The 14,872-nt window shown below is 31.1% G+C and overlaps 1 protein-coding gene across 2 annotated transcripts in view; it reads left to right on the top strand.

The window, feature by feature from the left end:
* Positions 1-14,872, top strand: part of LOC139493078 (diacylglycerol lipase-alpha-like) — a 73,545-nt gene that overhangs the window by 5,763 nt on the left and 52,910 nt on the right. For both annotated transcript variants that reach the window (XM_071281223.1, XM_071281222.1), the window contains exons 2-4: positions 3,776-3,996; positions 12,537-12,638; positions 13,693-13,861. In XM_071281223.1, the coding sequence (XP_071137324.1) occupies positions 3,776-3,996; positions 12,537-12,638; positions 13,693-13,861 (492 nt within the window). The remainder of the gene's footprint in view (positions 1-3,775; positions 3,997-12,536; positions 12,639-13,692; positions 13,862-14,872) is intronic.

Here is a 14,872-nt window from a genome sequence, read left to right as displayed (position 1 = left end):
TACATTCCTTTACAAAATTTGTATTTCGTTGAACATTTATATTCATGGTCTCCAGTACCCACAAAATCCACAAAAATTTGTATTCAACAAATATATAAATGAATCTGCAGTATTATTTGTGGTCACTAATCTCTTATTGACTATTGTAAGTACATGTAATAGACATTTTGTACATGCATTTAGACAAATTTGTTAAGAAGGGTTAAATATATATATCACTAAACCATATATAGCTCCTTGAGACAAGAGCTTTCAGTTCTGATGGATATTTTTAATGATGCACGGATGAGTTAGCTGATATTTGATTTTTGTAAATTTAAGCATTGTTATTTTTTGAATGAATCACGATTAATGATGTATTTATTGATCTAAGTCAGTGTAACCAGATTTGAAGTGAGAAAAATAAACACTCTCACCTGATGGTAATCTGGCATATACTCAACCACAAAACAAACACACCATCTCTTTTAATTTTTTTAATTCCCCCCCCCCCCCCCCCCCCCCCCCTTGACAAGAAATTATCTGCAAATTGTGGATAAAATCAAGGTTAGGATAAGAATATACTAGAGTTTTGCCTAATTTTAACCAAAGCAAGAAAGTGTGATACTACTACATCTTCGAAGAATTGGTGTGTTATTTGCGTTTCTGAGTATAGTCATATAGAATATCCTTCCTTCCTCAGAAGCTATTGATTGGTATGATATGTCTCCAGTTTTAATATTTATATTACAATTGTGGTCAAATTAGGTTAATTGATTATACAACAGATAGTATGATAAAAAAAATTGTCCTTGTGGATAAGTATTTTATGAAAAATTTCATGTATTAATTGATTTTACTGGTATAAGTCATCTAAATATGGGCTTAAGGAAATATTACACCAGGCTTTTTTCCCCAAGTACTTTCAATTTGTTTTATAAGCTAAAATGGGTAGCATACATATTTATGCCCAGGAGTCAGTTTCACAAAACAACTTACGAATAATCTTAGTCACAAGTTTTCTTGTGAAACCGACTCGAGGTTATTGGTGCCAAAGTATATAAACATGCTTTTAATTAAACATTAAAGAAGTACTTTTTTTCAAGGAATATAGTCGCTATATAATTGAAAACAAAGTAAAAGTACTTTTCTTAAAATGCAGATACAAAATGTATAGATGTTTTGCCTTCTTACATTTTAATATTAACTGTTGTACCTCCATTTAAATTTGACATACAGCTACAAATATCAACAATGGAGAAACATGAGACAAAGTGAAGAAGATGTTTAATAACAGTGACAGAAAGGCTTAATTTGTATTTCAAGGTTACTTCTTACCAATTGTATTCAGGTCACTTCAAGGTTACTTTTTACCAATTGTACTCTGGTCACTTCAAGGTTGCCTATTATCCTTTTTATACGACCGCAAAATTTGAAAAAATTTTCGTCGTATATTGCTATCACGTTGGCGTCGGCGTCGTCGTCGTCGTCGTCCGGCGTCCGAATACTTTTAGTTTTCGCACTCTAACTTTAGTAAAAGTGAATGGAAATCTATGAAATTTTAACACAAGGTTTATGACCACAAAAGGAAGGTTGGTATTGATTTTGGGAGTTTTGGTCCCAACATTTTAGGAATTAGGGGCCAAAAAGGGCCCAAATAAGCATTTTCTTGGTTTTCGCACTATAACTTTAGTTTAAGTTAATAGAAATCTATGAAATTTTGACACAAGGTTTATGACCACAAAAGAACGGTTGGGATTGATTTTGGGAGTTTAGGTTTCAACAGTTTAGGAATTAGGGGCCAAAAAAGGGCCCAAATAAGCATTATTCTTGGTTTTCGCACAATAACTTTAGTTTAAGTAAATAGAAATCAATGAAATTTAAACACAATGTTAATGACTACAAAAGGAAGGTTGGTATTGATTTTGGGAGTTTAGGTCCCAACAGTTTAGGAATTAGGGGCCAAAAAGGGACCCAAATAAGCATTTTTCTTGGTTTTCGCACCATAACGTTAGTATAAGTAAATAGAAATCTATGAAATTTAAACACAAGGTTTATGACCATAAAAGGAAGGTTGGTATTGATTTTGGGAGTTTTGGTCCCAACAGAATAAGGGGCCCAAAGGGTCCAAAATTAAACTTTGTTTGATTTCATCAAAATTGAATAATTGGGGTTCTTTGATATGCCGAATCTAATTGTCATGACTGTGTATGTAGATTCTTAACTTTTGGTCCCGTTTTCAAATTGGTCTACATTAAGGTCCAAAGGGTCCAAAATTAAACTTAGTTTGATTTTGACAAAAAATGAATCAGTTAGGTTCTTTGATATGCTGAATCTAAAAATGTACTTAGATTCTTGATTATTGGCCCAGTTTTCAAGTTGGTCCAAATCGGGGTTCAAAATTAAACTTTGTTTGATTTCATCAAAAATTGAATAAATGGGGTTCTTTGATATACCAAATCTAACTGTGTATGAAGATTCTTCATTTTTGGTCCTGTTTTCAAATTGGTCTACACTAAAGTCCAAAGGGTCCAAAATTAAACTTAGTCTGATTTTAACAAAAATTGAAATCTTGGGGTTCTTTGATATGCTGAATCCAAAAATGTACTTAGATTTTTTATTATGGGCCCAGTTTTCAAGTTGGTCCAAATCAGGATCTAAAATTATTATATTAAGTATTGTGCAATAGCAAGTCTTTTCAATTGCACAGTATTGCGCAATGGCAAGAAATATCTAATTGCACAATATTGTGAAATAGCAAATTTTTTTTTAATTAGAGTTATCTTTCTTTGTCCAGAATAGTAAGCAAGAAATATCTAATTGCAAAATATTGTGCAATAGCAAGATTTTTTTTAATTGGAGTTATCTTTCTTTGTCCAGAATCAACTTAAATCTTTGTTATATACAATATACAATGTATATTCACTTTTTACTACCAACTGATAAATTAAAATAATCTTTACCATTCAGTGATAACAAGCAGTTTTTTTACATCTTATTTCCTTATCTTATCTAAAATGTTTTTAGATAATGTATGTTGGACATTTGCCAGACATGACTATGATGTCATTTTCTATTTTTATTTCCCAATAACTTTATGTAAATAACTTCATTGGAAATTTGCATAATATAAAATGTTGCTGATGAAGTTTTTTTTATTGTTTTATACAATAAACAATGTATATTCACTTTTACTACCAACCAATCTTTACCATTCAGTGATAACAAGCACTTTATATTACATTTTAATATTTTATGATGTATTTAAAAGAGTAGTTATTGTTGCAAACTCCATTAGAAATTTGAATTGATATCAGTTTTGGAAAAAGGGAAACAGGGATGTGAAAAAGGGGGGGGGGGGTTAAATTTTTCTCATTTCAGATTTCATAAATAAAAAGAAAATTTCTTCAAACATTTTTTTGAGAGGATTAATATTCAACAGCATAGTGAATTGCTCAAAGGCAAAAACAAACTTTTAAGTTCATTAGACCACATTCATTCTGTGTCAGAAACCTATGCTGTGTCAACTATTTCATTTTAGATTTAAAAAGTTTGAAGAAGAAATCTTTAATTGTAAAATTTGTAAAATCTTGACATTTGCTTTGTGTAAAAAAGAGCTGTATCACGCTAGAATGTTTTGTCCATACTTGCCCCAACTGTTCAGGGTTCGACCTCTGCGGTCGTATAAAGCTGCGCCCTGCGGAGCACCTGGTTTGTACATGTATTATACATTTATGTACTTTCAAATGAATGGTTTTAATGGTAGTCTGACACCTTTTTTTAAATTATTTTCCAGGGAAATAGTATTGGCTGTTATACTTGGAGTTGTAGATTTTGAGCCAGCAAAGACCTGCTCTGTTGGACTTGTTAACCTAAAGAACTATCTCCTTGGTTACCTTGTTATGATATCTGTTGCCATAGTGATAGAAGTAATTATTTTCTGGGTCAGTTTAAGAGGAACCATTCTACATGCCGAGCCTAGAGATTGTATGCAGTATCTTCTTTATACTAAATTAGGTTAGTATATCTTTATTGGTATGGAAATGGTTTCCATTGTGAAAAAATCTGTACAGTATTATACATTCCTAGATCAAAGAGATTAATGAACACATCCATCTGCTGGTCTTAGCATCTGTTTTTATACAGATATATGTCTCCTTTAAAAAATGACAACAAACAAATTCTTAATTGTTAGCAAAAAAGATAGAACTTTTGTATTAATGTGATTTAAATATGAAATACATTGATAAATTTTCACAAATAAATGATTAGACAATGTTAAGGGTAATGGTAATTCTGAGAATAAGATTGCTGTTGAAATTGGAAAGTCTTTAACAAATAAATAATTTATATCTACATAGGATACAAAACTTTTCCCAAGAATCTGTATTTGTTTATAAAAAAGAAGATGTGGTATGATTGCCAATGAGACAACTATCCACAAAAGACCAAACTGACACAGACATTAACAACTATAGGTCACCGTACGGCTTTAACAATGAGCAAAGCCCATACCGCATAGTCAGCTATAATAGGCCCCGATAAGACAACGTAAAACAATTCAAACGAGAAAACTAATGGCCTTAATTATATAAAAAAATGAACGAAAAACAAATATGTAACACATAAACAAAGACAACCAGGCTCCTGACTTGGGACAGGCAAATACATAAATAATGTGGCCGGGTTAAACATGTTAGCGGGATCCCAAGTTTTGAATTCCTGGTTTTTCAAGGAGAAATTTCAAGTTTTTTGCACTGAACGAACTCCACAGAAAATACTTTGCATTTGTTCAATGTAACAGTTCCTGTTGCAATAATTAGAAAACCCAATAAACAGGAACAGATTCTAGGGAAAAGTTTTATTCCTATAAGTGGTGAGAAAAAGTTATGAGAAAATTTCACATTAAACTCCAATTACAAGAGTACTTATACATTTGGTTATACATCAGTTATATTAACGATCATGAAACACTTGGATTCTCTTTTTTCTCTCCATTTTTGGTTGTTTATAGTGACTGTGTGTAAAGAAACATGGAATAATGCATACAATAATTAACTGGCACAAAACAAAATGTATACAAATGAAACTTATTCTATTGGTTTGAACCCTCCTCCTTCCCACAATCAAGACCGTCACAAGACCACTGACTTTGTTTATAAAAGCATGGTCTCCATTAAGTATTTTGTGTTAGTGATAACATCATATAAACACCATGATTTATTTCAGAAACTTTTAGAGGGGACCCACAGTAAAAAAGTGTGAAAAATGACACTTTTAGACCTAATAATGATTCTTGCATTTTTGTGCCCTTTCAAATTTCAAATCCAGAAAGGTTGGTGAATGGTCTAATTTTACCAGAACTCTTTTGAATTGTCATTGAGAAACTAAAATTGAAAGAAAGATTTATAATGAAATATATATTTTGCTGATGTTTTTTTTTTATGAAATCTAATTTAATCAAATTGAATCAAATATTTTATTGGATCAAGTACATATAATTAATATGACATTGTGTCATCCCAGTGTACATGTGTCACCAAGAGCCAATGCACGTCGAGTTTAAGGGGGATTATCGAACATGCACAGCCCAAGGCACAGTGGGTCAGTCTTTCGCAAGACTTAAGCAATGGCAGGCAAAAACTATAAAGCAAGCAGCAAGTTGTAACAGATTTATATAGTAACAGGTCCAAATAATAATAATGATGTCAAAACAATTTACAAACAAATAAAGTCCAAATGTTCCAAATAATAAAGTCACTAAATTCACTAATTCACAGTTAAAGTTAAGTCCAAAATGTTCGTAATATTCCAAATTGATGTTGTCTGGCTTGAATAGTTACTGTTGTGTTGAGCTGTCTTTTGAGTTAGCATTTTTCCTGAGTAGCTGAGCCTGGTTGGCTTTGGAAGCACTCCTATCTGGATAACACCGACGAGACTACACTGACGAATAACTGTTCGGCCACGATATTTAAGGCGAATGCTGAAAACTACTCATAAAATGACAGACATTGATAATTTTGATAATTTGAGAATTAATAATATTGTTTACAATGTCAAAAGGTGAAATTGAATAATGTCAATTAGAGAGATACAAGTTAATTACATTTATAATCCTAATTAAAACATAATATTGCTCAGATTAATTAATGACAATTGACACGGTACCAAAGTGTTGCTCAGAGCAATTATTAAGAAACGACATATTGTTTCACAAAATTTACCTGAGTAATTAAATCAAAAATTTGTCAAACAATTATTTCATAATTTCATATTTTCTAAAATAATATATTTTCTCAATAAAATTCATTTTAAAAACTTTTACCTAAAAGAACACCTATAACACATGAATGAAATGAACAACATGACAATTTATGTAAATAAAACATGAAACATTTATAACAAGTGAAAAAGAAACTGACTTGAAACAGGCACATACAGAATTATAGTGGGATCCCAACCCTTCCATAATCTGAGACAGTGATGTGACAGTTCAACACAAGAACAAACTATACAAATCAGTTGAAAAAGACTCAACTCAACAGATGGATACAAAGTGAAATAGAAATACAATATTTGTTTGGCATGAACCAAATTATTTGGATTAATTAAGAAATACGGATTTGCAATCATCTTTAATCAGATTGAAAATACTAAACTTCTCTTGAAGATTTTTGTATAGGGGACAATATAAAAGGAAGTGCACTTCATCTTCTAAGTACTATGTCTCCGCAAAATTTGCAGAATTTTTCAGTTGCTAAAACTTGTTAATTGTATCTCTTTGTTTCAACAATGTTCAATAGAAAATGAATTTATTAAAATGGAGAATTGAAATGTGGAATGTGATTTATTAGAATCAGTGAGTTTTGATATTTTCACTTTTGTTCTATTTTCTGATATATCTGACATATATTGTCTTGGAGTAAGCACTGGGGTTATGAGTTTGCATGGTGTCCTTGGCAGTTGCATATTACTCTAGTACATTTGTTCTAATCTTTTTGAACTAAGATTTCATTTTTTCCTGTCAGAGGTCCATATGGTCCTCTCTGAGTACTCCACCCCAGCTTCTTCAATCTTTTATACTGACATAATGTGGCTTGTAACCTTGAAATTCAATCAAATAGTAGAAACTTTTCTTACAGTGAATCAAATTTTTGAGAGAAAAAAAGAAGTCTCTATGTACAATGTACTTCATTTATTAGTAATACTTTTAGTCTTTTACTTAAAAAATGTCTTCATGCAGAGGAATATTTTATTCAGTATCATTTACATTAAAAAATGAATTAATCCATAACACTGTCCCACCCAGATCCTCCCTTATTATGTTGTATATATGTCAGTTGTACCAATAACCAGTATGCTATATCTTTGGTGACCTGACCGAATGCTGAAGAGTTACAGTGCAGATGAAAGCACCTGATTTACACTTAACAGGGTTCAGTCAAGGGACCAAGAAAGGCCAACTGGTTATAGCACGTATAAAGGAATAAAGTAAACAGACACAGGTTTGGGAGAAAGAATCACAGTTTAATATTTTCTTTGCATATCAATAAAGCAATAAACATATTTACAAAGAAAGCAAAATCAAGTTGAAAAACTGTGTTACTCCTAACAAAAAGTACATAATAACTGTGAGTTCTTTGAAAAATACTACTCTACTAAATTAAACAATACAAAAAGATATGTGAATTTGATGCTTCTTATCAATAAACATATGTATTATGCGTATACATGCATATAGATCTTTAAGCAAATAAATGTAATTGTCCTTAGGGAGTTGGAGGGTGGGAAGAAAATATTTTCCCAGAAAATAATAATGGCTGCTGCAAGCAAGCGTTGCTTCAGGAATAGTTGAGTCTGTGTGCATAAAACAAAGGCCCTACTAATTAAGCGCTGATTGGTTAATTCAAAATTAGCTATGAATCTCATTGGTTAATTGGTATGATCTTGAAAAACAATTAGTAAACGAGAAGCAGATGAGGCAGTGACTGGGAAACCCCATTGCTGATTGGTTAAAAACCTAGACATGCAATTGCCCCCAAGTAACTACTGAATAGCATTCCAAAACGTATTAAGTATTAATACTCTATTTAAATAAAATAGTTCCCAGTATTTAATATATTTTAAATATTGATAGTACATTACACAGAATTCATATCTACAAGTTTAAGATTCCATTGCATCAAATCATTGATTGATGGTCTTAAGTGATGTATTGACCTTGAAATAAAATGACATCTGTTCTCACTAGTTAGGTCATTAATCAATTACTACCAATTACGCAGCTCTATAATCAATTAAAACTAATTACACGACTCTGTTGGTTTAATCAAGTTTTATTGAGTGTTTATCATTTTACTGTTTATGGACTTAAATTGAAGCATTGTGGAAAACCAAATTAGATCTTGATTATTTGAATGATGTTTCAGACTTGACATTTGATTGGAATACAAATCTTTGGTTTTATTAGTGGAAGAAGACGTCAAGTCTTCTGAAGACTTAAGGGGCTGACCATTGGCATTGAGTCTCCGTATGCCGCATTCATTTCGTGTATTACAATTTCAAAACAACTTAGATTCCTGACACCGATTTTTACACATGATTAGGCATCTGAATCATTTAATTTGTAAATTATGATTGTAAAACAATCACTATCGTAAATATGACCCTTTTATTTATGTAAATTATTAGATTTCATCTCATCCACATGAACTTTATTTGTTTACTTGTAACAGGATGTTTTAACTGTAGATATTTGTATTACGCATGCGTGAATTTGGTATCGGGACAACTCGCCCTGTTTACAAGTTCGCCCTTGAAGTTACGAATTTGCAATCCTGCAGACAAGAAGATTTTGTTTTTATATAAATAAAAAGGATATATAAAGTGTTGTCTTTATTCATGGTTTTCCTTTGTCATGTGAATTAGATGCCCTTCGTAACATACATGTGAACCTCCCGTTTAGGAGAAAAAACTCCCGTGTATGAAATTTTTCAGACGCCATATTTGATCATTTCTTACTACTGTACGGGTGTAATTGACACCTGTGTTAAATTTTACCTGAACATCAAAGAAGATGTATAATTATATGGCTTCACTTGACAGCTTGGGTGTCAAACATACTGGTAATCAACGATGTTTACCTCCGGCTAACTGCCGTTGTGTTATCAAAACGATGTGTATTGGGAATATTGAAATACTTTTTTGTTACTTCCCTTTGTTTTATCCTGTTTTGAGTTATTTTGCTTTTAAAAATGTAAATTGTAAAAAGACTATGAATGATTAATATTTTAATCAAATAATCATAAAAGGATGTTGATTAAATGAATTTAAATGATTTTGGACAAATAAAAAATTTAAATTTAAAAATTATTTTAGCAATCTAGACCTCCTTTCAAGGATTAAATTGAAGTTTATATCATAATTTTGTTTACAACAGAATGTTTATTAATTAATTTAGGATGTTGCAAATATACATGTGGAGCTTACTTCTTTCTTATTTGTCTATACATTTACAAATGGTAAGGAGATGAAGACATGAACAAAAATATATACAGATAAGATATATAAATATAATGATTCATTTGCTAGCAGTGAACAATCATTTGTCAAAAACAAAACAAAACAAAACAAGAAACAGATTCTTCTTATTATTTTATTTTATTCAAATAGAGAGGCAATAATGGAACTATAAACATTACAATTTGATGGAAATTTGAAGAAAAAACACAATTTCTACATCATTTGGTTACATTTATGACAAAATTTATGTTGATAAAAAAACATGATGTTTTGACCATTCAGTACTTAACCCTTTCCTCCATAATGACGCTTTTTGACGCCACCCCCTTTACTCCATAATGACGCTTTTTGACGCCACCCCTTTACTCCATAATGACGCCTTTTGACGCCTGTGTAGTACCTCAGTTGAAACACTTTGACTACAAAGTGTCTGCAGTAGACTCAATAAAATTTGTATCCAATATGAAGAGGAATATCATAGGAATATTCTACTTAAATTTATTTAATGAAATATTTGTTTTTTGCAATGCATTTTAATACTTTAAAGCCTATTTTCAGCATTTTATTGAACAATTCTATTTTGTGTTCATTTTTTACAGTGGGTTGTGATGATCTTCCAGTTAGGTTACCCTCATTTGGAGTGTTGTTCCCAACCTGTTAAAGGTCCATCTTTGTGCATAATTCAAAATTGGAAATTTCAACAAGCATCTAATATTCTTAATCTGGAAAATAAACCCTGGTCTGCTAGCTTCATGTATATTTTTTCTACCGATTTAATATATAACTAGAATCATGCAAACAGACTTAAGGAAAAGGCATGTAAGTTCATCATACAAATATGACACTTTTTCTAGACAATCCAGATCTTACAAAATACGTCGATAAAAATTGTAACCTTTAAAATTGTTGTGCAGTAAAAACCCATATGGGAACTTTCAAAAGTTGGCAGGTATGTAACAAGTCTTACTATTTTTATGCTCCATTTATGGGCAATATGTTTTCTAGTCTGTCTGTCCGTCCTGCTTCTGGTTATAAAGTTTATGGTCGAGGTAGTTTTTGATGAAGTTGAAATCCAATCAACTTGAAACTTAGTACACATGTGTTCCTCTTGATATGATCTTCTTAATTACTGCCAAATTAAAGATTTTACCTAATTTTCATAGTCAACTGAACATAGAAAATGATTGTACGGATGGGAAATCCATGTACTTATGACCTTTTCTTGTTTGAAGAAAAAAAATACATTTTAACGATAATGGAACAAAGCAGCTTGGGTAAGTGGGGCTGCTTTTATGTTATTTCAAGTTACCTTTTATTCACCTTCTTCCACTTCAGAGCTATCGGCTCTTTGATTTGATTATGTATTTAGTCGTTATCCCCAACACAACTTTGAGGGGATATCAACAAGAGGTTTTGCGATGGCATATGTTTGTTTATGACTGTTTGTAAAAATATTTTTTGTGTAACACAATAATTTGAGGAAAAATGACAAATTTTGAGATAGTATTTTTATAAATATAAAAAAGATGTGGTATGATTGCCAATGAGACAACTATCCACAAGAGACCAAAATGACACAGAAATTAACAACTATTGGTCACCGTACGACATTCAACAATGAGCATAGCCCATACCGCATAGTCAGCTATGAAATAACAATGTAAAACAATTCAAACAAGAAAACTAACGGCCTTATTTATATAAAAAAATGAAAAAATACTTTTTTATAAAGGCTGCAACAATTGATACTTTAGATATGAGTTTCTGATCCCATTGGGAAGTGGAGGTAGGGGAAATTGATTAGAAATTCTGATGTCTCTATGTCTGTTAAAGGTTGTAGGACAACTGTCCCACCTAAGTTCTTCATCGATTATCTCTATGTCTGTTAAAGGTTGTAGGACAACTGTCCCACCTAAGTTCTTCATCGATTATCAATAACATTTCAATCTTCCCTTGAAAATAAGGTTGAAGTGCTCTTTTCCTGTTCAATTCTTTAATTTTGCTTTGAATCTTGCTATACACTAAACTTACTAACCTTGCTGAAGATCACTTCCAATTACTTAAACCTGATCTTCAGTTGATACTTATAGTTAAATAGTTTTATTTTACCTCAGGGAAACACAACCTAACTCACTCGGAGATGATGTAAAAAAGAAAAGCTTGCAGACAAAACTTCTATACTGAGTTATTGGCAAAACATGAAAGTTTTAATGTGGTTTCTGTCCTCATTTACACTTGATCTACAGAATTGAAACTGAAATGTCATTTAAAGTTGGCATGATGTTCAATGTTCTCCATTCAGTAATTGATTTTCCAGGATAAATTGAATGTTTTTACACATATTAGTATTGGTGTTTACAATCTCTGTGTTCTGTAATTGATTTGGAATTCACTGTAAAGGAGATCTGTATGACGGACAGTAAAACAATTATTTGTGTTTTGTAGAGTTCTTCATTTGTCTTAATTAGGATAAAGAAGGATACTTAATCATGAAATTATTATTAATGAAATAATCCTATGCACTGGTCTTTGTGTGGAAAAAACTAAGTTTTATGAAAAATTCTGTGGATGAATTAAGATATGTTGGTGAAAAATAAAAAATTCTAAAACAAGATTTTAAGAATAAAGGCATGACAAACAAATATCATTTGAACCCATTAGAGTCAAAGTTCAATACACAGGAGATGCAGGCTGCAAAAATTTCTACTTTGGCTAAAAATTCACATCTATGTACTAATTGTATTAAGTATTGATCTAATTTCAAAAACAATAAAATGACAGAAATTTAAATTATTCAGAACAGACAAGGGAAGAAGAAATAAGAATCATACTTAATCCACCAGTATCAGTCCTAGAGGGTAAACTAAATCCTGAATGTAAACAGATGGAATAAAAAACAGATATTTCTCATAACAGTAATTTTGATTCCAGCAAAGTTCTCATGGACTTGAAAAAATATATCTTTGTAAATGTATTATGTATGTTTAGCTTGTGGTCCTATATGTTTTATACATGTTATTTATTGACCTTTTCAGTTGTTCTTCTGTTTGAGTTTTCCTGGCAGATAGTTGGTATTTTATGGCTAGTCAAACATTACCAGAGCTGTAAATCAGAGTCTCCTAAGAAAGCTGCTTTAGGTAATTATTTAATGTGTCATAAATCACTTTATTAAAAGAGGTTTGTTCACTCTATGTAAAGCTCCAGGTAAGATCATACACTTGTTAATCATACTAAGTATCCTATGTTTTTAAACTTATGAATAATTCTTATGAAACTAAACAAAGTTTTGATATTTACATATATAATATATATAAATTTGTTTATTAAAGTGTCACATATTGATTGCCATAAAACATATACAACAATTATGATATTTACACATAAAACAATCAATATCCAGCCATAAATACTGACTTATGAGACAAACTATCATATATAGCATTAGTGATTATTTATGTCAAGATCTTCACTTCAAAATTTTGTATGTACATTTCAAAATAAAATTGAGATTGAAAATGAGGAATGTATCAGAGACAGTAACCTGACCAAAGAGCAGAAAACAGCTGAAAGCCAGTAATGGGTTATCAAAACAGCGAGAAAATATAGCACCCAGACCTTCAGCTGGTCCCTAAACAACATAATAAACTCCAAAATATTAATGAACTAAAATTAAAAACTATACAAGACTAACACAGGCCAGAGGCTTCTGAATTGGGACAGGCACAACTTTACCCCTTTACCTCAAGCCAATGTAGAAAAAACAAGTAAGCACACAGCAATAATCACATAATAAAAGAAGTCTGAGTCTGGTGTCAGAATAGGTAAAATAGAAACTAAGCAAAATGACAATGATATATAAATAAACAAAGGACTACTAGCAGTTACTGACATGCCAGCTCCAGACCCAAATTAAACTAATTGAAAGATTATGTCTACATCATATGAAAATCCAGCACAATCACTCCCATTAGGGGTTTTGTATCATATCGTAACAAAATATATGAGAAGAACATAACCTGTATCATGTTAGCAACTGGATTTAGAATGAATGTGTTTATTTCTGATGCAAAGACCTTATGCATGAATCAATATTAATACCAAAATATGCCATCTTTAATGACCTGACAACAGTATCATAGCTATATGATATACTGTTATAGTATATCCTAATCAATTTTTCTTACTTTTCAGCTATAATTGTTATTAACTGGATAGTAATGTTGTCTATAATAATATCTACATGGTGTACATATGACATTGCTGGTAGGAAGTGGGTCAAAATGAAGAGATTCCAGGAAAGTCTGAAGGAGAAAACGAAACGAAATAAAAGAAATAGTGGTCGCCGTAACTGGAGACAAAGGTAATCTCATTTAAAGTATAAACAATGGCTGCCATAACTTGAGATAAAGGTAATCATTCTCAAATGATATTAAAACAGGCATAGTAAATAAAACATGCTGGAAACTTTGCCTTACATTCTACAACTACATCTCTTATTACTTTGAACTCTTCAATATCATTTATAACTATTAAGACAAATACAAATTTAGAGAAAACACATGTAGTAAAAGTTTGATGTTTGTGTTCTAGCTGTTGATGAAACAAAAAAACAATAAGCTCTGATTTTGTTGGGTTGGATCTAGTTTTTCATATGTATATACTTCATCTCTGTTATAGTTTGGTGAATATAGAATTGAAACTACATGTCTTTTAGTTGTTTTTTGTCATTGGGGTTGCTGTCTCATTTTATTAATGGTTTTAGTCAAGGTCAAGTAGCTAACTAAATATAGAATAAGATGTGTCTGACTCTTGACCTCTAAATGTCGTTGTTGGTTATGTCTCTGTGTTGCTGTCTCAATGATGTTTACCCATGTATTCCTATAGTCACAGTTTAAGTCAAGTTAAAGTATCTGGATAAATAGAATAAGCTGTCAATTGTGACACATGTTTGAAAAAAGGGACACTTAAAAAGCCTATTGTATCTATTACAATCATCATAAATGTATAACTTCTAGCGCATTATATTTGTTTTTACATATTGTTTTGAACAAAGTTTTTCCAACCAAGACGTAATGCTGTTTTATTGGAGGTAAAAGGTCTTTATAACATTGTACTAAAATAGTTTTAAGGCAATGCAGATTGTGTTTTCTGAGTGATTTGACTAAAATGTATAACAAAGAATATTGATGATACCAGTAGAATTAAACATTTAGATGAAATTAAGAACAGTATAGCAACTTAAAATTTTTTATTAATGATACCTTTGGAATTTAACATTTAGAAGAAGTGATAATCTTTAAACAATTGTAAAATATTAATTATACATGTGGCCCAAGACCACAATTAATGACCCCGCTTTTCGTTGTCCACG

Source organism: Mytilus edulis, chromosome 10, assembly GCF_963676685.1.
Source record: "Mytilus edulis chromosome 10, xbMytEdul2.2, whole genome shotgun sequence".
NCBI lineage: Eukaryota > Metazoa > Mollusca > Bivalvia > Mytilida > Mytilidae > Mytilus > Mytilus edulis.
The sequence above is the reverse complement of the archived record's forward strand: the minus strand, read 5'-3'. Positions and strand labels throughout refer to the sequence as shown.